Source organism: Colletotrichum gloeosporioides (assembly GCF_011800055.1).
Source record: "Colletotrichum gloeosporioides strain Lc1 chromosome Unknown consensus_117, whole genome shotgun sequence".
Lineage (NCBI taxonomy): Eukaryota > Fungi > Ascomycota > Sordariomycetes > Glomerellales > Glomerellaceae > Colletotrichum > Colletotrichum gloeosporioides.
In genome coordinates this window covers 834,895-857,705 of record NW_025544762.1, presented here as the reverse complement: position 1 = coordinate 857,705, position 22,811 = coordinate 834,895, and the positions used below count along the sequence as shown (strand labels likewise).

The window sequence follows — 22,811 nt, the reverse complement described above, 5'->3', positions numbered from 1 at the left end:
ATAGACGGTCGAGACTCATGATCTGGCGTTGGTGGACTGGGCGGCTCCTCTATTTACACTGGCTGATACTCCAATTGCATTTTCTATTTCGCTGGCCATTATTTTATACCATTATAGTCTGTCTTCTTTGGAAATCGGCTCCCGCTTGTCTGTACACACTCGCTAGCCAAGCTCGGATCGTATGGTGTTGTCTACGTGCCAATGGCAGTATGCTCGTGATACTGCCCCCTCTGTTCACGGTCAGATCAGGTTTTGACAAATGCGTTATCCAACGAAGCGTCGGCCTCCGCAAATTAAGAGCTACCACCACCACACATTCTGGACCCTGATGCCGTAGTCGACATAATCGGAATGGCACTAAAACCCCGGCAGCATGTGTGCACCAGCGTCCTTCCGAACGAAAAATGTTACAGGAGGCCCGTCAGGATAAAAGTCTGCAAAAACCTCTGCCGGTCCATATTGAGTATCTGTACTATGGTTCAACTTGAACATGTAGAGTCTGAGACCATCGTCCTTGGAACGCATCCGATTATAATCCCTTATGCCGGGGTGGAAGCTGCGTCGGAAGCGGACACCAATCTCGAGAGCATCAGCCGGGACATAGACCACGGGCTGCGCAATGACGTCGTTTAAATCGAGACTGAACCGGCGCTGCATGACTGGATGGATGGGTATCAGGTCGTTGGGGTTGCGGCCCGCCAATCGGCTGAAATAGACACAAGCTCTTGTGAACTTGGGAAGGGAGAAGCCGTTTGAGAAATCGACTTGACGCTTGAGGCTGACGGCAAAGGGCTGTTCGATTCGAGGATCCTGGACACTACGGTGGTCCATTTTTGTCAAACTGAGGATGGTACTAACTGATTATGATTCAAGTGAATGTGGGATGTCGTATTTCTTGTTGATGTGACAGGCAAGTTCTTGGACCAGGTCTTCAGAGACGCGAAGGCAGGCCAGACTTCCTTTCCAAACATTCACAACATAGGGAAGGTAGCCAACCAAAGGTGCTGCCACCATATTCGTCTGCTCCGCGCGGCGCCTGACCTACTTATCTAAATGTAAAATGGAAGGCGTGGACAGGCGGAAAGTAACTCTGGGGCACATCGACATCAACTAAGGGGGTTTCGGTGATCTTTCTGATATCTATCCTAGCAATTGACCCAGTATCCGACAAAGGCCACGCTTCTTACCAAACCTCCACAAGTCTATACACACGATCCTGCCTTTTTGACATGGTTTCCTCATCTCCATCCTCGGTACATCCCATCTTCTTCCGTATCGCCATCGTAATCAATGTCCTCCTTGTCGTACACATGTTCCGGAGTCACAGGGTTGACTTCCTTTCGATACTCCGGTATGCAAGCTCCGTTGAGAAGTAGTCTAGCAGTTCTCTTCTCGCTGTCGGACAACTGTCGATGTCCTCCAAGCACTCTGGCATATCCGAGGGATTTGAAGTCATCGAAATGCTGGTCAAGGTACCGTTCTGGGGTGAAGGTGCACACGCGTCCGACAGAAACGCAGAAGTCGCAAGCCCATACTGTCTTGCGGCTGTTGGGAAGGTTGATCTGCTGCGGAGAGCAATCCAAGCAGGTTAGTGGGCAATGCATAGCGGCGGGGTTCGACATGGCCTGGGCACATTAGTCAAGTTGGTCCTGGAGGGCATGTCTAATTCACTTACGATGTGGCAGGCATCGCATGTCTCCCTACCGCTAGGTAGCAGTTTCCGAGACCAAGCGCCGATTGACATCTCCGGATGTTCTCTGGCGTACAGCTCGTACATCATTCTCATGCTGTTCTCCACATGGATACGCTTGGGTGGCTCTTGGATGTCTCTGGGACCGGACTGGGAGATGATCATCTGCTGAGACGCGAAGCACGGCGTGATTTCTTCGACGATGACATCGTAGGGTTGAATGGCCCAGTGCCGGAACCAACTTCGATTGGCCCACTTAACGTTCGTCAAGGCCGCGATCCAAGCCATTACGCGAGACCACGCTCCAGCGAGGAAGTTGGTATGCTCGGAACCCAGACCGTACTTTGTGTACGGGAAGGTGTGGTCGTGAGAGTGTTGGTATTGTCCGATAACTTTGCCATCCTTGATGTGATCGATCCTGAGCGCCAGGCGACGGGCTTGCTTCCAGTTGTCCCAGGGTCCGATCTCAGGGACGTTGGCGTACGGCGTCGGGTGCGAGTCGCTAGGGTTTCGGGTTATCTCAAAAGTTGGGACAACGTAATCGACATCGTAGAAGTCGCCGAGGGGAAGGATGCACCGAAACTCGTCTTGCCAACCGGAAGGAAACATACGTGCTCCGAGGAAGCAGTACTTGAATCCGCGCTCAAGGTTTCGGTAGACCTTCCGCGGTTGCCCGGTGAAGATGAACATGTCTAACGTCTCTGTTTGGCTGCTTGAGGTCGTAGTTTTGACCCAGAGGTTGGACTGGCCGAAGCTATATTTGATGAGAATATCGTACATGAGGGTGCCCATGTTATCGTCCCATTCGACGGGGATGTCGGGATGCATTTTGTCGAAGTGGTTGTGAAAGGTTTTGGGCTGTAGGAAGAGCTCTCCCAAGATGGGAGGAGTCTGGTGGTGGTAGTAGACCCTCGTGACAGTGGGAGTCTCGCTGAATGGTGGTGGAATATTATGGGAGACGAAGGACGAGCGAAAATTATATGGGGGAAAAACCGATGGTGGTCTTCTCTTGGGATGAAGAGACGAAGGCAGTTTTTCACGCTTTCGATCTCGACGAAAGGTGAAGATAGACCTGCTCAAGGCAGTAACGGAAAAGAAGAAGGCGGTGTTTTCTGGCCGATTTTGTATTCGCGAAGATATTGTGTAATCAGAAGAATGAGAATCACCTGCCAAATACTTTGTGATCGTCTCACTTTGCAAAGCATCGCTTCGATGGATACCACAGAGTGATGTGAAACTCCATGCGTCCACAACAAGAGCCATGACCAAGACATGAGATTGATCGGTAAATAATGAAAGAGCTTTCTTTCAAGTTATGAAGCGCTTTTTCAGCAGCCTAGATGTCAAAGCAAATCAGCAACTGCATTCTTATGCAGGAGCTGTATATCACTCTCGAAGGCCAAAAATAACAATAGAAAGCAATGGCAGCGCTGACCATGATATCAACACACATTGCCACCTTCCTTCGCATGGTCATATTGTGCAGACGTTTGAGACCTCAAGTGGTGTCTCTAAAAATGCGGCCAGAGTCCAGCCTCTGAGTAGGCCATTACGAAAGCCATAAAAGTACAGAATCGGGGCCAAAAGCAGCACTTATTCAGGTCACTTGAAGAATCAATAGGGAGTGGTTTATTCAAACAAGGATACTAAACCGTACTACTATTTTGAAAAGCAGAGCCTCCTTGAGACAACGTATTTGGTCAATTTGATACCACCGCAACATCAGAGTCAGATTCTTTACTTGGTTGCGGAGTCCATATCATTTCACAACATGAGTACAGGGCTTCAGAATCTTGCAAAAGATGGGGTTGAGCGCGTACAACCAGGCCTTTGTAGACAATTAAAATACCAGACGTTGGTTTAGACTTGACGGCTATGTCAGGACAGAAGGGTGGTTTAGCTAATGCTTCGGTATTTGCTTTTGACCCTACAGGAAGAGCGGTCGTATTACATCCTTTCGGGATGACATCCCTGTAGACTGTCGGAACGAGTTTCCATTACCATGGATGATACCGCTGTCAAAAGATACGGACAACTTCCATTTACAGTAGTCTGCTTGTCTCTAAAGGGGTATCACTTTCCGGGGAACCTGTTTCATAGTAATGCAAAAACCGCAAGCGGAAGAAATCTTGCAATTGATAGGGTATTTGCACCGCTCAACTGGTGATTTCAAGCCTGTATGCACAAGGAAGGATGACTTCTTTCCGGAGAGTTTCTCTCACCTCCTGGTAGCCTCTTACTTCGCCTATCCATGGGCGCCCTTAAATCCACTTAAGACCCATTAGAAGCACTTCGACGAATACCGTGGCCGGATATGAGAATGACGTGGGCAGGCCGAACAAATACGGGGCGAGAATAAATGTCTCGATGCACGCCACCTTCTGGCATGCTGCCTTGTGCAGGGCCTGCTTGTCCAAGAAGTCTGAGCACATGGTGCCTTCGTGATGTAACTCATCTCCCATGAATGTAGAACCAAGTGGAGTTTTCCTGACCGCCGTGAGACCCAAGGCAGTATGTATTGGAAGGGGTACTGTTGATCCTTTTACTGAGTGGGCTATAAACTTCCTCGGCATACATCGCATGGGGAAAGGCCGGGTGAACGGTGAAGCGGCCGAATTTACTGTTGACAGTGCCGAATCAATCACTTCCCTCTTGGCGTATGATATGTCAGTCACCCTCTTCAGGCATCATCGTCTTCAACCTCCTCCATCATGACCTTCCTGGGCCCAGACGGCTCTGTCTCCTCTGTAGCGGTAGTCGTTTTCAAGTAGCCCTCTCGCTCCAGTCTGTCTGCCTCCTCGGGTTCCATCAAGCCACCTTGTCCCTTGCCCTTGTCCAGTTTCATCCGAACCGCAGTTGGTACAAATGCGGCCACTGCCTCCTTTTGCAAGTTGCGCACCATAGGTTTGGCCTCGTACACGGTCTTGGCTTCCGGTGCTGGGGTTGACGTCTTCTTTTCGTTCTCGTCTGTTTTTTCGTTCTCGTTTCTCTCGGCCTGCTCGGCTTGTCTGCGAGCGCGTCTCTTTGCGTACCACTTGTCCAGCACTTCCTTCGGTATCGGTGGTGGCGTGTCGCGAGGCATCGGGATGCGCTTCACTTCATCGGGTACGTCCTCATCGCTCGTCAACTCATCGTCATTACGTCTGCGCTTTCCTAGCACGCCTCCTGAGGAATCGCCATCGCGGTGGTAGCCTCGGCCGAATGACGGAGCCTTGTCGCCGAGTGCCTCACGCGCCTTCTTCACGGCGCGTAGCTCCTTCTCGAGTCCCTCCAAAACCTGCTCTTCATGTCGTGAGAGTTTGCCGCCTCCTGTTGTAATTGCTTTCAAGTCATCAATCTGCTTTTGGATTCGTTCGGGATTGCGGCGCGCAAGCTTTTCATTTCGTTGTGATTGTATTGAAGCCTTTCCTGGATGCAAAAGTCAGTGACCGTCTGGAGATGATTACACGCGCGCGATATTGACCCCAACGCACCCTTCTTGATCGCCTTGGCCTTGTCAGCTTTGCGCTGGGCTTGCACCGGGTTGTAGTTGCGTTCCTTGGGCATGGTTGTGGTTCTTTCGTGTGAAACAAGGTTGATGATGTGCAGTAGACGGGTTGGCGTTGACGTCGAAAGCTTCCAGGTTCCGTCTACGCCAAGACCGATAAGGAGCTACGGAACCTTATCGTCTATCTTATCGCGCTTAATGAGGCGTCCAATCAACAGGGGCCCGATAGTTGCCCCTGCAACATTGTTGACTTAGAACCCCGCAACGCCCAATAACACTATTGCTTTGTTCCCGCTGCCCCCCTAAAACATTCAGGTGTCCACCCAGCGATCGACTGTGCAGTGGTCACTCTCTCTTGGGCAGATCTTGGGCCGACTCCATCCATCACCCTGGACTCCGACCCAACATCAACCCCACGGCGGAGAAGATAACAACACACTCCTCGCTTGCCAGCATCCTCTATCGCGAGTCGGAGTCCTGAACTTTATCTGTACCTTGCAGCGGTATCGACCATCCCTCCCATCTTCTCTTAACCGACCCCTCCCTACGGGTTGATCACTCTTATTTACTCCCTTTAACCGCCCTCCCCCAATCGCATTTACGAGCATCGTCAACACCGCCACAATGTCGGGCTTCATGTCCAATTTCCTCCCTGGAGGAGCAAAGGATCCTTCTGCCAGGCCCGAGACGCCCACCAGAAACAGCTTCATCAACCCCGCCAGCACGCCTCAAGGGAGCCCAAGCAAACGGACTGTCCCTCCTGGCGCCAACGAGCTTCCCGATGCATTCGACAGCGCACTCAAGCTGAATACCCCCGTCCTCGAAAGACCCAGGCTTGAGCGCCCGCTGAGCGTCATCAATACCCCGCAGTCACCAGGAAAGGGCAACTTGAGCGAGGCGAGCCCCAATGTCGAAGATAGCGTGCTGCACAAGGGCGTCGCATCCACGGGCAGCCCTTTGAAGAAGTCAAACGGCCAGGAGAACACTCCTCCGATTACGCGCCTGGGAGGCACCGATTCACCGTACCAGCAAAGTCACGCTGCCATCTCTCGTCACGAGCTGTACCAAACCAAGGAGAAGCCATTGACGCCCAGAAACAAGTTCAACACCCAAAAACCGCTTACTCCTGAGGAGCTCGAGATCCTGCAACGCCCAAACGTTCGCAGATTGGTCAATGTCACCCAGCTCTGTATGTCCGCTCCCACAGGTTCTAGTGATGCTTGCTAATCTATCATAGATTTCCTCGACTATTACTTCGACCTGTTGACCTACGTTGGCTCCAGACAGAACCGATTGGTGGCATTCAACTCCGAAATTCCTCCCCCGCCCGAAACCGATGAGGCAGCATACAAGCAGATGTGGTCCAAGTACGCGGGCCGAGAGCGCGCCAATCTGCGAAAGAGGCGTGTCAGACTTCGCCAGGGTGATTTCCAGATTCTTACCCAGGTTGGCCAGGGAGGCTACGGCCAGGTGTTTTTGGCTCAGAAGAAGGATACTCGTGAAGTGTGCGCTTTGAAAGTGATGAGCAAGAAGTTGCTGTTTAAGTTGGATGAGGTTCGTCATGTCTTGACGGAGCGCGACATTCTCACCACCGCCAAGAGTGAATGGCTTGTTCGACTACTTTACTCTTTCCAAGATGATAGGAGCATCTATCTTGCCATGGAGTACGTGCCTGGTGGCGATTTCCGCACTCTGCTCAACAACACTGGAGTCTTGAGCAATCGCCATGCCCGCTTCTACATCGCAGAGATGTTCTGCTCTGTTGATGCCCTCCATCAGCTCGGCTACATCCACAGAGATCTGAAGCCTGAGAACTTCCTCGTCGACTCCACAGGTCACGTCAAGCTCACCGACTTCGGCCTGGCTGCCGGCTTCCTTGCGCCTGCGAAGATCGAGTCCATGCGGATCCGCCTTGAGAAGGCTTCCGAAACCTCAGTGCCATTTGGCAAGCCAATGGATCAGCGAAGTGTCGCCGAGCGTCGAGAGGGATACCAGACGATGCGCGCAAAGGACACCAACTACGCCAAGTCCATTGTGGGCTCGCCTGACTACATGGCGCCTGAAGTGCTCCGAGGTGACGAGTACGATTACACGGTGGACTACTGGAGTTTGGGATGCATGCTTTTCGAGGCGTTGACCGGCTTCCCTCCTTTCGCCGGGTCTACTCCTGATGAGACTTGGAGAAACCTGAAGCATTGGAGGGAGGTGCTCAAGCGACCCGTTTGGGAGGATCCCAATTATTTCCTCAGCAATCGCACATGGAATTTTATCACGACGTAAGTGACCCACAACGCCACTGTTTCCAAAGGTTTCTAACCCCAGCTTAGTTGCATCAACTCTCGGTCCAAGCGATTCTCCAACATCAAGGAAATCTTTACGCACCAATACTTCGCCGAGGTTGACTGGGAGCAGCTGCGAACGACTAAGGCGCCTTTCGTACCCGAGCTGGATTCCGAGACTGATGCTGGTTACTTCGATGACTTCACCAACGAGGCCGATATGGCCAAGTACAAGGAGGTGCATGACAAGCAGCAGGCGTTGGAGAGCATGGCGGACCGTGATGACGAAATGGGCAAGAGCCTCTTTGTCGGCTTCACCTTCCGACACCGCAAGACCACGGAGGAGGGAAGTCCGCGCAAGCCCCTTCCGTTCAACAACAACAACGACGATGCCTTCGGCACAATGCTGTAGAGCCAACCAATGTGGCGAATGGCACGGTACCACGCGCGATATGAGGCGCAGTGTCGAGCGAAGTATCAAGCGCAAGCTCAGTGGTATGCGCAGACGCGGGCGCGATATCAAGCTCCGCGTCCACGGTTGAACGCTCAGGGGCCCTCGGGGGTTCTGAGAGGTCTTCGTTGAACCTGAATTTGGCGAGCGCCTGTGATGATGATTATGAGGTAGACGTCATGGGATTAGAAAGCAGGTTGAGGCGGTGTTGGGAGGCAACGGACTTCTTGTATGAGTTTGGACAGCTGCAAGCTGCACTGCAGCAACGGCTTGTTTGAGACGAAATATCGGGCTCTTTTCTTTTTAACGTTGGAGTTTGCAGAAGGACAGGATCAGGACGACAGGCCTGCTGCATGGCATTAAGCAGGGACTTTTTCTTGGGTCGGGATTAATTACAAGGGATGGAAAACGGCGTTGCAGACAGCCGACATCCGATATCATGTTGTACTAGAGACGATACACACACGCAGAAAATTGGCCTTGTTACTTCAGATCGGTGAGGTATCCCCCGACGTCCCCGATGTAAGTCGATCTTCCGCGTCATCCGTTGAGGCTGGCGCAAGACACCGTGAGAGTTCCTGCCTTAGTGTACGCCGAAGTGACCACCAAATGCCAGCCTCGCCTCTCGGCGCGACGGCAGCTAGCCAACGATCTGCTGCCAAATCTGACTGGCGGCTGGGCTTTCGTAGTGGAGGTGGACACGATCAGCCCGAACCGAGCAGCAGCATAAGCACATATTCTGAAACATGGTCGTTTATACACACACAAGTCTTCGGTCGGGCTGTCGGTCACCAACTCGGCGCCTGGACAAGACTGTGGCTCGCCCTCGTGGAAGCAGTGGGATCGCGGTTACGACGGCAGTCTTGCGCGGCAGACGCAGACGCAGAAGCAGGCGCAGGCGCAAGAAGCAGCGCGCAAACAGCAAAGCGACTGAGCAATTCGGACGAATCGGCACAACGACGTCAGTCTGCCTCCACCTCGAGACTGGATGAGAATTTAGGGCTCATGCGACACAAGCTTAAGAGAGAGAGAAGAAAAGAAGGATTTGACCGCTCTCCGGGGGACCGAGCCAACATGCTGCTGCAAAGATGGTGGTTGGTTGGTCGTTCGTTTCCTAGAGACTAAGGCCGGCTCTTGGCCGACACTAGGAGCCGCTTTGTCCGGTGTTCCCCAATCCTCATCCCGGACACTAACACAACAACCTACCTACCTCAATCAAACCTCAGCAAACCTGTGCGAACCCACCACCCCCCGGCCAAGCAAAACCGCCGATGAGCCAGTAAGGAGCCGTCCGAATGCTGCAGNACCACCCCCCGGCCAAGCAAAACCGCCGATGAGCCAGTAAGGAGCCGTCCGAATGCTGCAGTGGCTTGCTTACTACAAGCAGCCATGTGCGTTGGGGAAGCATCGCGCTTTCTCCTGTGACACCGCGCCCGGTGGTGAGCGCCAAGTCTGCCATGCAAGAGAGGGCCGCGCGGTGTTGGGCCAGCCCTTTCGCCCTCTCTCCGCGTGTGTCCCATCTAGTCATCCTGCGGAGTGCGCCGATGGCAGAGTGACCTTGGGACACTTTCGGCGGGGTAGGATGTATGCGCGATGCGGCTGCGGAGGATTGCCGTTGAAGGGGGGAGGGGAGAGGGAACCAGCTGCGTGGTAGGATCTGCGGCAGTCCAAAGACGTCCACGCGGTGTCCGTGACCGGTAACACCACAGGTACAGAGGGGGGTGAGGAGGTATCGATGTCATTGCTTTTCCCCCCTTCTCTATGGGTATTCGACTTCTCGGGACCGAAAATAGTGTACACATAACGGCATCTGCACGGCGAGTGGACCAGCGAAGGGGGCGGAGGAGGCGGCGGCGTGCGCCAGAGGAGAGACACAGAGAGCCTTTCTGTTTTGACAGAGGGTGAGAATTTGATATAAAGGCCTTGTTCGATCTTCGGCCATCCTGTGTTTGGTTTTGTTTTGAACCATCATCTCGGGACGCATCCTTTCGTCGCAACATTCAGCCACCTTTTCTTCCTTCCTATTCAGTAAGCCAAGGAGCAATAATCAAAAGTCAAAGAGTTTATTTGCTGCAAAGCATTTCTCAAACCACGAAAAACATACAAAACCCATTCCAACCAACTTTAGAAAACCAGTCAAGATGAAGGCTTCCATCGTCGCCGCTGCCCTCGCCCAGAGCGCCGTCACCATCGCTGCCCCCGGACCCGGAGGCTGGGGCGGCTCCAACGAGAGCAACTTTGGCGGTTACGGAGCTGGAGGCGGCTGGGGCGCCGGTGGCTTCGGAGGATTCGGCGGATCCCCTGCCGCTATCTGCGCTGTAAGTTCTTTTCCGTCAATTCCTCTTCTGTCCCGCTTCTATATCAAGATATGTGGTGGTCGGTGTGCAAAGAGCGGATGAACAGCACCCGGACCATCTGCTCCCACATATTATCCCATCTTCGATAAACTCTAACTCAACCGTACAATTTGACTGACACGAACCTCCAATAGGCTTCTTGCTTCGCTTCCCACTGGCAAACAGCTACCCCCACTCCCGCTGCCTTCTGCACGGAGAACTCTGATCTGAAGTCTTGCGTCAGCTCCGCCTGCGCTACCCAGACCGCCGCTCTCTCTGCCTGGTCTTCCGTCTCCTCATCCGCTTGCCACGCCTTCACCGACTGTGCCACCAAGAGCACCTTCACCTACACCGGCGGCTGGTGGGGTCCCGCCACCAAGACCGGCGACGCTGCTGTTACCGTCACCGGATGTCCTGTTGACGGCTGGTGGGCTCAGGGCGGTGCCTGGGGTGGCATGGGCCCCGGCTGGGCTTGTAAGTCACTCATTCCCATCGCTGCACCGGACACAAGACTGACACTTTATCCAGACAAGACTCACACCGACACCGTCACCAGAACCTTCAGCCAGGGCGGCCGTGTCATCACCACTGTTGGCCCCCAGACCGTCGCCCAGGCCGTCTCCGGTAGCAGCACGCTCATGACGACCTTCACCGGTGCCTTCGCCGCTCAGGAGACCGGCTCTACCAACGCCGCTGCTGGTATTGACCGCAGCGTCAAGGTCGCCGGTGCCTGCCTCGGCGCTGCCGTCGCCGTCGTCGGCCTGTTGTAAGAAGCTTCACCGCCAGCAACGCCAAGCTGAACACAGCTTCTCTGTATACCTTACCCATCCTCTTTCTCCTTCTTTTTGGCATGGACGCATGATAAGAATTGGGAACTGGGGTACATGATAAAAATGTCTCGGAGCAAATAAGGGATCCGGCTTTTGGGGGATTAGGTTTATATCTTTTACTTTCTACTTCATTCCTTTGTAATGACCCGGAGTTGGTTTTGGGCATGGCGGAGATTAATAAGGCTGGATACCTTGTGTAACGATTAGTTGACGAAGACGCTCCATGAATGGAGACTATGACACTCATTACGATAACTTTAGAATAGTCACGGCCGGATACGATGATGGAATAGAGATGTTTCTACTTAATCTGCTAGATTTTTACGTGATATGTGATATGTGACGACTAGAGCAATGTTCATGGGGATTCCAAAGTGTGGCTTCTCGCCTCTATAGGCGCGCCATCTCTTCTCTCATTTCACCATTGGCAATGGTGCCAAGGATGTCATACGGGCAGCTCGAATCTGGATTGAACCTGTATGGTATTGAGATGTTTCGGGTTGCAAGCAGGTCATAAATAGAACCCTTCCCTCTTGTAGACATACTCTGACACTATCCTGGCCGAGGACCAGTTACAACCAACTCAAACAGCACACCATTAGTGTTGAGGTACTCTGAGAAAGATACTCGGAGTGAGTTCGAGCGATGTCACGCTATGGTCCATGGTTGAATCCGGCGTCCACCACCCGCCAGCGTTCATTTGGGATGGCAGGTTGAACACCACAAAGTCATCGATGGAAGAAGCTCCACTAGCTAAGTGTGTTATGCAAAGACATTAGTTAACATGGCAAGAACTTGGGAAGAGGGAATAATGATGCTGCTGTCTGACACTGGAGATAAATCTCATGCCGAGTGGCCCCGGCATGTCAACGCTGAATATGCATCCGAAATTGAGGCCCTCCAACACCCACCTTCAGTAATTACTTGGCCGTTATGTTTATTGAAAAACGGATCGATGACGATGTCATTTTGTCACCATGAATATCACATGTCTACCCAGAGTATGGAACATAGCATTGAAGAGTGCAAAGGAGGTTTGGTACTCCTGGATGTCTGTTTCTCACAATGTCCCAACTGACTTGTCTTCCACAGTCGCGATGCGTTTATTCAGTTTGCCGTTATGCGCTGAAGTGATGTTCGGTCCCCGATGGGCGATGGAACATCACACTGGTTATTTCCTCTTTTCATAGTCTGTTTTCGCACTGCTAGTCTAGTTGTTTGTCCCTGACTGACATCGATAGCCTTTCCACGCAGAATGAAGGGTTGATTGACAGGGCTTGGACGGCAAGCTCTTCCTATTTTTGAACACGAGTGAACGAGAGATGCAGTCATGTTGGCTATACCCCAGCAAGGTTTTCGTCACGAACGTGTTGCCCGTATAACACTGGCCGGTATGCGCATGGGAACATCGTGGGGTTGTCTACGTACGTTCAGACATGATCGCACACCTCTCCAAGCCGTCTGTCGTCACCAGAGCCACATCCGAGTAGGCGTGTGAACAAGGTCCTGTAGACAAAACCTGCTGGGCTCAAACAGCCTTTCAACGTCGAATATGGCGGTATTAGCATATATCCCACCACATAACAAACCCCCCACCACACAAATCCGAACCGTGTCTTCCTTTCTCGTATAGGCCGGCATATCGTTACTTCGTTTGGGGTTTTCGTCGTTCGACAGAGGCGAGACATGTCAGGGTGGGAAGCCAGCCAGAGTTGGGTCATGGAACAGAATATTCGTCGATGAAGTGCAGCGACTACACTTCTTCCTCCTCGTTCTCGTCGGTCTTTTCTTCGGATCCAATATCGAATTGGAAAGGACTTCGCTCATCCCACACCCGCCAGAACCGCCAGCTGTATGCCGAAGCTTGGAGCATACTCGGTCCCGATAACACAAAGATGCGCCGTTGAGGCTGACATCGTACCTGGAGACGTTGGGCATGCAACATAGGACAGTCCAAGTGTCCTTCGTTACATGACCTCAATGTCGTCGATGACCTGAGCTTTTCATAGCCTAGAGCGTTGGACTGGGCAGGTCCGCGGACTTATAGAGCATGCCGCGGAAAGGACTCGGAACGGAAGTTCCGACCATGTCTCGCGCAGCTCAGCCCGAGCATCCCTCGGTGGGACGACGATGCTTTGTCTCGACAACCGGCATATGTCTCGTGTAGCTCATAAGCCTTTGCTGCTCTGACGTCTTCCCTCCCTATACATTCTCATCATCACCGTATGAAGCATCGGCCTGGGTTCTCGTCGCTCGGTTATCGGTCATCGTTTCGGAAGTTATATGACAAGGCGTTGGGTGTTTCCGAACAGCCACGTCTTTGGAGGAGGGTTCACAAGTACATAGTAGCTCGCGCATCCGCCAATGCCGGGAGCGAACAACCATATCACCGGGCAAAGAAAGAAGGGACAAGCACGACGACTCAGATTCCAACAGGACGGTGGTATCTTTATCTAGAAGGCACCATTCCGACTGGCGGCATCGAATTCCGGGGAAAGTCTGGAGAAAGGGGGGAATCGTAGATAACGGGCCCCCTCGTTCCCGCCCAGACCGCCCATCTTCTAGATAAGAAGGTCGTCTTTTGAAACAAACACACGCACAAATCCCACGCGACGGGCAGCAAAGATAAAGAGCCGTGACCTGCAGTATAGTGCTAACCTGCATGTCCGCATCGCAGCAGCGCGCAGAGATTTTCGAGGAAGGTCGTTGCTACAGGCCTTACGGCTGAACCCTCCTTGCAGCAAACGGTCGACAAACGACAAGGGTGTCACGAGAGCAGCTGCCACAGGCGGCATGGCACGGATAAGAGGAGGCAGCGAGATTTGCTGCAGGTGTTCCAAGTACATGGGATGATAGCAACGCAAAATACAATAACGCTCGAATCAGTGATTCCCTGGTGCCTCTCCTTACCTTGTGGTGGGCGTTCACCAGCCGATAGGGCAGGTCCGAGGGAAAGATAGAGCCAAGATAGAGAGAGATAGCACCGATACCGACAGGGACACGATTGCGCACGGGAGCCGATCTCTGGCGGCATCGCATTGCTAATTTGCTGGGAAAATGGTGCAAAGAATCAGCTGCCCTATTCGAGCAAGTCTTTGGCTCAGCCTTCGTCTTGGGAGAATCGGCACCAAAGATAAGAGCAGCTTATAAGTCAAGCTGTCTTCCCTTTCTCTCCAGACTTGTGAGGTAGCGGACCATTCGACGTCAATTTCGACAATTCGACATGCTCGACATGCTCGACACAACTCTGTGTCGACGAACGATGCCAGGATGACCTCGGAGATTTCGACGACGCAACACTATCCAGACAGCTTTTTTGGACACCAGACTGGTAATATTTCCCGAGGCATCGGCATATGTCACAAGACCACTGCCGTCCTTCTTCCCGAGAGCGACCCGGGAAGCGTCATGGTGGACGGGCTCGTGGCTACAACAAATGGAGGCCATGACTTCACCCGGCCAAAGCGAACTGGTGATGTGGTGTTGATCATCCAACCACCCGCCATGGCAAAGGCGTTAAGTGGCATGCTGGCATGCTCCCTGCCTGGGCAGGCGCAGCCAAAGTGAACACAGAATCGATCCGGACCCCCACGCGGGGCAAGTTCATGCCTGACCACAGTTGAGGGTTTCACGGCGGAAGCACCCCTTTTCAGGTGTGATCGACCACGTACGCCCTCGCTTTGCGTTGCTCCGAAATCCATGGTGGTTTATATCCGACGTTGGATCAGCGGCCGTTTTGCGCGTCGGCCGACCTCGCCCCGACGGACCCTGAATAACGGTGACATCGTCGGTAGGACAAGAGGTGGATATATCAAAGGCTCATGGGCCAGGGCACGAAATAACCCGCACAAACATCACAGGCGATTGTCGGCCGAAAACCGCGAGTCTTTGAGCCTTTTAGATGACCATTCAGCAGCGTTTGGTTGGTTTCTTGGATCAGCGACGACGCCGGAGGGCACACGACAAGTCCCGCAGCTGGATGACGGTGGGGGGCACGCAATTTGACCGAGATTGCCGGGCCCTAAAATACCCAGGTGGGGGGGAACTCGATAAGGGACACCGACCCAAGCCAATGGGCGGCGGTTGACTTGTTCTTGTCCGAAACGACCAATTCTGCACTCTCGATTGGGAGGTATTCGTGCAGGCAGGCAGGGAAGCAAGTCATGGACCACTTGTCATCCTAGCGCAGCGACTCATGCCGATTCTCCAGGATGGCCGATGTTCTTTGACGAACAACGGTGGCGTTGCCGGGAACTTGGAGCCCACTCCCGACTCACCGCCATCCACAATAAACTCGCGAAGTAGACGCCGCCAGTGTCAATGGAGGGGTACCGGCCCAGCTCCGACATTTACTCGAGAAGGCTGACAAGGCTCGATGGCTCTGGATTCGTACTTGCATACAAGCGCTTGCTGGTGAGTCTGCGGTTTTTTTCAAACCCGCGAGTTTCGCTGCGATACCGGCCAGATGCAGAAGCAGTCTAGCAGGGGCACACTCTCAGCTTCCGTATCTGTCCTCAGTTGAGCGGCAGGATGCACTTCTACCGACTCTCTTCAACAACAAGGTGCTGTTGGTGTCGCATATGGCGAGTAGGCAGGAAAGGCAACGGCAGATGCAGGTAGAACTCAACAACATTCATCTGGTGTCCGACAGCGCAATGCCTGCCATGCGGCTGCCATGCACTGTTGTCGTGTCGTAGCCGTGGGGCCCCAAGCCGACATAACTCATTGAAGCTGTTCATGCACATCATCAACCTGCAAATCCCCATCGGTAGAAACGGGCGCTGCTGTAATGAGACCATCACACAGACACCGGGAACGTTCTAGACCACGACGTCAGCCGTAGCACCGTTGACATGTCGAATGCTTCGATCGAGGGCTCCATGTTACTCCAAATGGATCACATGCGATGCTGGCTCCCGTCGTAGTTACGTGCTGTGCAGTACATTGAGATTAGCGGTGGACAAAGCTCACTGGGCCCTTCGAAACCATGCCAGGACCAACAACGCTCTGGATGTCAAGAAGTGTTTCCGGAAGGGTGCTCTGGCTCCGTAAGCCATCTAGGGCTCTGGTGAAGCCCGACGCTGGGCATGTCTTGCAGTCTCCGATCATGGAGGTTGGGAGGCGTCTTTCGTTCCGCTCCATTTTCGTCGGACCCTGGACTCTCTAAAAACGTGCGGTAGGTCGGCCGCAGCGGCTGGACGTGCACGCATGGAACAGGTCTCCGTCCAGATGTCGATAATTCACGCTGCAGCCGGGGCACCGGGACTCGGGAAGAGGAGTAGATTCATCTTAGCCTCCGGTTCATGGTTCCGTGATATCCTGTTGCAGCGTTGATATTGTGTTCGTGAGCTCTCTCAGTCGGCAGCCTGAAGGCCTAGGTAGTTCCACTGTGATGCGAGTTGAACCGAGTCCAGAATAGTCTGCGCAGTCGGATGCAAAAGCCCTGTGCGCCGCTGCCGCAGTCGTGGATCGGTCCATGGGAGACGGGGCCGATATGCGCACCCTGCGTCGAGAACAAGGGTCTCTACTGGTTCAGTCGGGCTGGGGTGTCTTCAATTCGACGGCGGACAAACAGAATTTCGTCATGAGTTTGCTTGATCGCAGTATCGCGAAGTTAGAGGCTGTAAAAATGGACATTCGTGTCTAGTGAAACACTTCCACACATGATGCAACTTGCATCGCAGAGGAGTGCATGTACCGACAGCTGTGAGTTGCAAGTCCGAGTTGATGCGAGCCTACCACGGAGCTTGATGCCCGGCGGGATCAATTTGACAAGGCCCCTCGATGTCGCTGGCGGCTGACGTCTCTCTCATCCTTGACGTGTTAGCGTCATACTCGGTAGGCATTGAAGCCTTTGGATGGGACCTGGCTCGCTGCCGAGGTTGATGCGAAATGGAGATCCATCGGACTAGCCCAGCATTTGCGAGATGCCTGTGCAACAACAAGACAGACAGGGTAGCAGCAGGTGAAGAGCTCTGTGTCACAATCCATGGACGGAGGTAGGCGCTATGGCTACTGGAGGTGATACGTCCCATTGTTGGTTGGCGTGTGTTCCGGCTTACCGAATTAAGAGAGTCTGTGGTTGGGAAAGCGACCGAAGCGCAGAAATCAAGTCCTATACCGACAGCAAAGTCGTGTTGTGTTGAGTTTATTTTGGTTCGGCAAGACCCAGCAACTTGAGTCGTAACACGACAATTCTCCGATGGCCACCCTTGTCGCAAAACGCCCGCCAGGCGAAAGCTGAAGGCCAGGAAGATGCCCGTTTAAGGACCCTCTGCCACGAGGAAACGAGTGAGTGCTGGCTGCCAGTGGCTGGCCCGCCCTGTCTGCCCTGTGAAGGGAGTCATGGGTGCCTCTAAAATGACTCGCAATTGGAGAGAAGGACCGGTTGGACCGTGATTTTTGGTGATTTATTCAGAATTGACTTAACGGTGGCAGGGATGAACCAAATAACGTGCGGAGCAACCTTTGATACTCGTCATTCAACGATTCAAGGTCGTACTGTAGAAATCCGATGAGGGCTTGGAAGTTGAATGCTTGGGTCGCGGAGATGCTCCGGACGGCTTTTAGACGGGCAGAATAGCGGCGGCCGTGTTCGAGACGAACCGCGGAAAGTTGTTTGTGGTCTGAGGCAGGGTGCCTCATCCGAGCGAGATCCAGTGTCGTGTTTGGTTGGAAGTGGAGATGCTCCGTAGTAATGGAGGTAGGTGGGCAGGCAGAAAGCTCGATATCGATATCGATATCATGGGAAGTGTACTGGCGGCCAAGGGAAAATAGCGGGAAATGCGTCTGGATGACAGGATAGCTTTCGGTAAAAGAGACAAGGAAGGCCGTGGAGGGGAAGCAGGTTTCGGATGAAGTGAGTATCTGCGGCAGGTTGCTGGAGTAAACAGTCCCATCTCGTTGGTGGAGGTAGGAGGAGGAGTAGGGGAGCGAAGTGAGGCGCTGGAGAGGAGAAATGGGGCCGCCGCACTGGAGACTGGAGACTGGAGAAGAGCATCGCTGTGTGAGTGAATGGAGTTCGAGTCTGGAGAATGCCGCGAAGGAGCGCCGAGACCCACTGCCGGTGATGTTCATGCCCATCGTTGGAGAGGGAAAAAGAAGGTCACGACCTGACCGGTGTTGCTGTTGTTGGTGGTGGTGGCAGTGGAGGAACTGCCCCGACGACCTCGCCGTCGATAACTAGGTAGGTGTACTCTGTATCCGCAATATCATGTCAGGCCGCTGTCGATGTGTCGATGTCGATGGCAATGGCGATGGGCTGGCCAGCTTGGGCAGGGCCGTTACTTCCTCCGTGGTGCCTGCCCGTTCCCGTTCCTGCCCGCGCGCGCCCGGCTGAGGTGCCCTGCTCCTGCTGCTGCCGCCGCCCTGCTCTTTCCCTTCCCTTTGTCGCCGCGTCCGTCGCTGCCATTTGTGGTTGTCGTGTGGGGGTCTCCAACATGGCTTCCCTGTCACTTCCCTGTGCTCTTTCCTGCAAGTGCTCAACTTCCCCTGCCTGTTCGGTCTCGGGTACCTGCCCGTTACATGTGCATCCACCCCATTTCGCGGTATTCCATACCTGCCTGGCGGGAACATCTCTAACTCGCCCAACGGCTGTCAACTCACCTTCCAGCCGGGCCTCTTTGCAACGCTGGCTGCACTCTTCTGCAGACCTCTGGTGAGTCTGCAGGCTTGGTTGCTGCATCTCGTTCCGTCTGCTGCATGCTGACGCTTTCCCTCGTCCCTTAATGCCGGCCGAGTCTCGCGAGCTGCATCAACCTGCATCCGATTGCCATTGTTGCTCCGTCACAGCACAGCGCACCAGAGCACAACAAACCACAACACACGGCGCAGCTTCGAAGCTTGAGCTTCGAGGCACCTTCCTCCAGCCTTCAGAAGAGGAGTCGTCGGTGTTCTTCCGTCGCTTCTTGACGCAGCTTTGCATCTGCCAGCCTGCCTCCTTCTTGGAGATGAAAAGTCGACGCAGCCATGTCGAAACCATGTTCGGGCGGGAAGGGTGCGCCCAACGGTGCATCGATATCCCACACAGCTCGCGCGGCTCTCTTTAGCCTAAAATTACTACGCACCGCGAGCTGACCATTCACCTTCTCACCTCAGTATTGCATTCTCTCATGTCTCGTCCGTGCATTTGGGCGACTCCTTACACCAGCCTACCATCGGACGACGACACCACAACCCTCAGACGTTGCCGCGTGGGGGACCAAACCCGGCTGGAAGCTGGGTCGATAGCCGTGCGGGTTCACGAGTACACCATAAAGCAGAGCCAGCGACAGGCTGAAATATATCCCGCCATCTCCAAATCTCCAAGCCTAAGGCTGACCAGCCCCATCAACAACGTCTCCATTCATTCCGTCTTTCCGCTCAAGCCCGGAGTGAGGGGAAGAAGAGGCTGGCTGTTATGTCCTTGGTCTGCCACACGTGCGAACTCCACTCAAGCTTCGTCATATGGCCACTGGCGTCTACTTGGAGTGCTCTACGAATACGCTCCCCAAGATCGACCTCACTTAATTAAGAGCTTGACAACAATCAGACATGGACGAATTATTACTTTCATTTAACGGAAGCTACTGGTCAGACCTGCAGCGTGGGATGGCTGTCCGGGGTTCATTCTCGCCAATACACGCACATCTCTAGAGTTTCACCTACCCAACTGGCGTCTCCGATCTTGTACAGCCGCAGTACCTTGGACCCCAACCTGTTCGAGACTATTGCATGCGGCACCCCTGATTGGCGGCATCATACAGGCGCACCGGCCAGGGAAGAAGCAGGTGAAAGTTGGTGGGGTTCGAGCCGGTCTCAAGCCACGCTTTCCACGGCCAAATGCGCCCGAATTCTCGCTTGCTTCTGGGTGGATGCCCATGGATCAATCAAGCAACAGATCCGTGATGAGCACGAAGCCTCCAGCCTGCAGTTCCTTGAAGCCGTCATGCCTGCTCATTACCATCAGCAAAGCAACCCGCCCCAGCGGGCGCAACTCTCTTCACTAGCCACCGACACTCTGGGATTAGCTTGTCCAAACCTGGCCACGAACCGGTACTTTATTAAGGGCCTGCCGCACACTGTCATGAAGAAGGCCCCCAATGGCAGCCGGAAGCGCAAAATGTACCGCGGCAGCAGCGAGCCGCGTACGAATACAAGCTCTCAGCTCCCCCTGCTTGGTCTGCACTGAAGAAGGCCAGGCAGTGGCGCACCAGGGGCCTGGACCAATTACTCCCAGCAACATGTGGCCCAGTCGGTCGTCTCCATGGGGCTCCGCCTGACATGGACGGGTACGACAGCCTAAGAATACAGCAGATCTCATTGACGAGAAATGGCCCCGTGTTTGGAATGCGCGTTCAACATGCGCAAGCAACAGGAATAGCCACGTATTTCCGAGATCAATGTGGATGATGGATGCGGGTATTGGAGAGGGGCTCAAGGAGGCAAACGGATGGGGAAAGATCTGATGAACCGACGACGGATTCAGATGCCAGGTCTGTGTCTCTTGACTGAGATGCCGTCCATGATCTATCGAATGAACGGCTTCGGTCAACCAAAACTCTCAAGAGCGACGGCTTGGCTCTGGCCCTGGAGTCAGAACCAGTCCCACCAACGACGTCGTTGGACACGCGGGCAGGCGCTGCCAGGCCGCTGCCAGAAGTTGAGGACTGCTACACACTGTTGTACCGCCATCAGGGACCGCCGCCCGGCGCGCAGCTGGTGCAGTGGTGCCTCGATTTACTCCTCACCCATGCTTCATTAGCGCAAAGTCGAAGTCCTTTGGAGTGGAGTTCCGCCGAGATGGGACTTGAGGGGCGGGTTTTTGCCCGTGCCTTGCTTGTTGCAAGTTTCCTCCCATGCCCCGACAGGACCCTGAAATCTGACTTGACGGGCGGGATCATGTAAGCTAGCTGCCATGGATTCTGGACCAGCGGCGCGGAGTCGATGTCCTTGGACTAAGAACGGTCGCATCGCCGAACGTAGATTCGGACGTTGTCACGCTGGTCTGGAGTCTCGGTCACGCAGAGCGGATCAGACACACGGGAAAGTGATGAAGGTCGTGTGCTGTTCGACTCTGATCAGGAGGAACGGCCGAAGCGATGGCAAATGTTGGCTGATGCTCAGAAATCGACCAGCAAGGCGGGCAGTGCTGGTGATGACGCTTGTCTGTCTTGGGTGGCTGACATGCCAGGAGGAGAGGCAGACGACGCAGGAGAGGGAGCAACAAGACAAGGCACTGACTGCACTGAAGACAAGGTAGCGGCGAGCTAGACTGCCGGCCGGGCAGACTCCGAACGGCAGTACTGCGGTACAGACGAGTGCGTAAGATTCGTCTGCCGCTGCCGCCTCTGGTCTCTAGTGGCCCCCACCTCTTCTAATTCAGTTCAACGTCCGCTGCCCGGCGCACTGGTTTCTGCCACGCTGAAGCAGTTCGGCTCGGTGCTACCCTCTCAGAAAGGGCATCGTACGGTTGAGCGGTATTTTTACCTGTTCTCCGTCGGCCTACGGCGTGCGATGGTCAGCCTGACAAATGCGTCTGATTTGTTCTTCGCGACGTTCGAAGACGCCGTGGCTTGAGATGGTGTCCGATGGAGTGGATGAAGCTCGTGCTGCCGACTGCTAGCAAGCTGTCAGGGACAAGTTAGCATGCGATGTAGCGATGTAGGGCCGGGCGCGGCGTGTATTCGGATCAGATGTCAGTCCCCTCGGTGTCCCCATGGAGGATGTTCCCCTGAAAGGAAGGATGTCGATGATGGGGCATGTTAACGTCTCGTCTCGGTAGAGGGGTCCGACAGAGGGCGAGTATCAGGATAAAAGAAGCGGTATTGGGGATTTGGGTTCAAAGAGGGGTATTCCCAGCTCGTGGACCGACAACGGTGAAGTAAACTACTTCCACCAACGAATCGTGAGGCTAAGCAATCTTCCGTCTGGTGATGGTGGAAAGCCGGGAAGAGCAGTCCGCCGCTGTCGGTTCTCGCTGGGATCTGCCTGTGGCCTCGCCCCCTGACGGAGCGACAGACGTTGGGATGCAGTGGTGCCTGTGGTCCCTAGAGAGGAGGAGGGGCCCAACTGGACTGCTGCACGCTCTACCCAGCTCGAGGGAAGGTCGTGTACAGAGTGCAGCAGGCAGGCTCCAGAGCGGCACGGAAGACAAGATGGGGCATTCTGCGAGGGCATCTCGAATGACAGACAGACGGACGGCGGCTTGAGCGTGGATGATAGTACTCCAGGCGCAGAGAGAGAGGAGAATGTAAAGCCCGGGCGTATGTGTAGCGGCGGTCCCCCTCTTGGGCCTTAGGAGTTCTCGTTCTCCCCCACCACCTTGCTGATAGTTACAACAGCACCTTAATAATTTCGGTGCAAGATCCACATTTTGCTTCGGTGCATTACAAGCAGCGCAAGATTGGCCAGTAAAACGGCTGGTCTTTCAGAGGTGCAGGAGCCGAACGAACTCTCTCTCTGTGCGAGAAGGAGGGGGGTCTTTGGGGGGGAGACAGACAGAAGAGTGCAGCGAGAGGCACGGGAGGCTTGGATTCGTACCAAAGTAGGTACTACCGCGGTAGGTGAGAGGTCGATTGGGCTCCACACCCACCTCCCGCATTTGCATGGCCAGGGTCACGTCCGGTAAGGTAGCCACTGTAAGGTAGAGGGCGACCACGACGACGTCCGTCCCACGCCGACCCGCCCACTTCGACTCCCACTCCAACTCCAACTCCCACTCACCCACCACGCAGCCCCCCTCCCCCCTCCCCTCCTGC

At 54.2% G+C, this 22,811-nt stretch overlaps 6 protein-coding genes across 6 annotated transcripts; 3 read left to right on the top strand and 3 right to left on the bottom strand.

Moving 5' to 3' along the window:
* Window positions 1-357: 357 nt before the first annotated feature.
* On the bottom strand, window positions 358-831 carry GCG54_00009200 (uncharacterized protein; the record flags this gene model as incomplete). Its single annotated transcript, XM_045409149.1, has 1 exon — window positions 358-831. One exon carries the CDS (start codon window positions 829-831, stop codon window positions 358-360), a length of 474 nt encoding a protein of 157 aa, XP_045256394.1.
* Window positions 832-1,238: 407 nt separating this feature from the next.
* On the bottom strand, window positions 1,239-2,518 carry GCG54_00009199 (uncharacterized protein; the record flags this gene model as incomplete). Its single annotated transcript, XM_045409148.1, has 2 exons — window positions 1,239-1,625; window positions 1,676-2,518. 2 exons carry the CDS (start codon window positions 2,516-2,518, stop codon window positions 1,239-1,241), a joined length of 1,230 nt encoding a protein of 409 aa, XP_045256393.1.
* Window positions 2,519-4,370: 1,852 nt separating this feature from the next.
* GCG54_00009198 (uncharacterized protein) lies at window positions 4,371-5,236 on the bottom strand (the record flags this gene model as incomplete). Its single annotated transcript, XM_045409147.1, has 2 exons — window positions 4,371-5,098; window positions 5,164-5,236. 2 exons carry the CDS (start codon window positions 5,234-5,236, stop codon window positions 4,371-4,373), a joined length of 801 nt encoding a protein of 266 aa, XP_045256392.1.
* A 565-nt stretch (window positions 5,237-5,801) lies between these two features.
* GCG54_00009197 (Serine/threonine-protein kinase sid2) lies at window positions 5,802-7,868 on the top strand (the record flags this gene model as incomplete). Its single annotated transcript, XM_045409146.1, has 3 exons — window positions 5,802-6,366; window positions 6,415-7,453; window positions 7,505-7,868. 3 exons carry the CDS (start codon window positions 5,802-5,804, stop codon window positions 7,866-7,868), a joined length of 1,968 nt encoding a protein of 655 aa, XP_045256391.1.
* Window positions 7,869-10,048: 2,180 nt separating this feature from the next.
* On the top strand, window positions 10,049-11,013 carry GCG54_00009196 (uncharacterized protein; the record flags this gene model as incomplete). The annotated part of the gene is made up of 3 exons (XM_045409145.1): window positions 10,049-10,225; window positions 10,399-10,717; window positions 10,772-11,013. The coding sequence occupies 3 exons, from the start codon at window positions 10,049-10,051 to the stop codon at window positions 11,011-11,013; spliced, it is 738 nt and encodes a 245-aa protein (XP_045256390.1).
* An 8,986-nt stretch (window positions 11,014-19,999) lies between these two features.
* GCG54_00009195 (uncharacterized protein) lies at window positions 20,000-20,242 on the top strand (the record flags this gene model as incomplete). The annotated part of the gene is made up of 1 exon (XM_045409144.1): window positions 20,000-20,242. One exon carries the CDS (start codon window positions 20,000-20,002, stop codon window positions 20,240-20,242), a length of 243 nt encoding a protein of 80 aa, XP_045256389.1.
* Window positions 20,243-22,811: the final 2,569 nt, after the last annotated feature.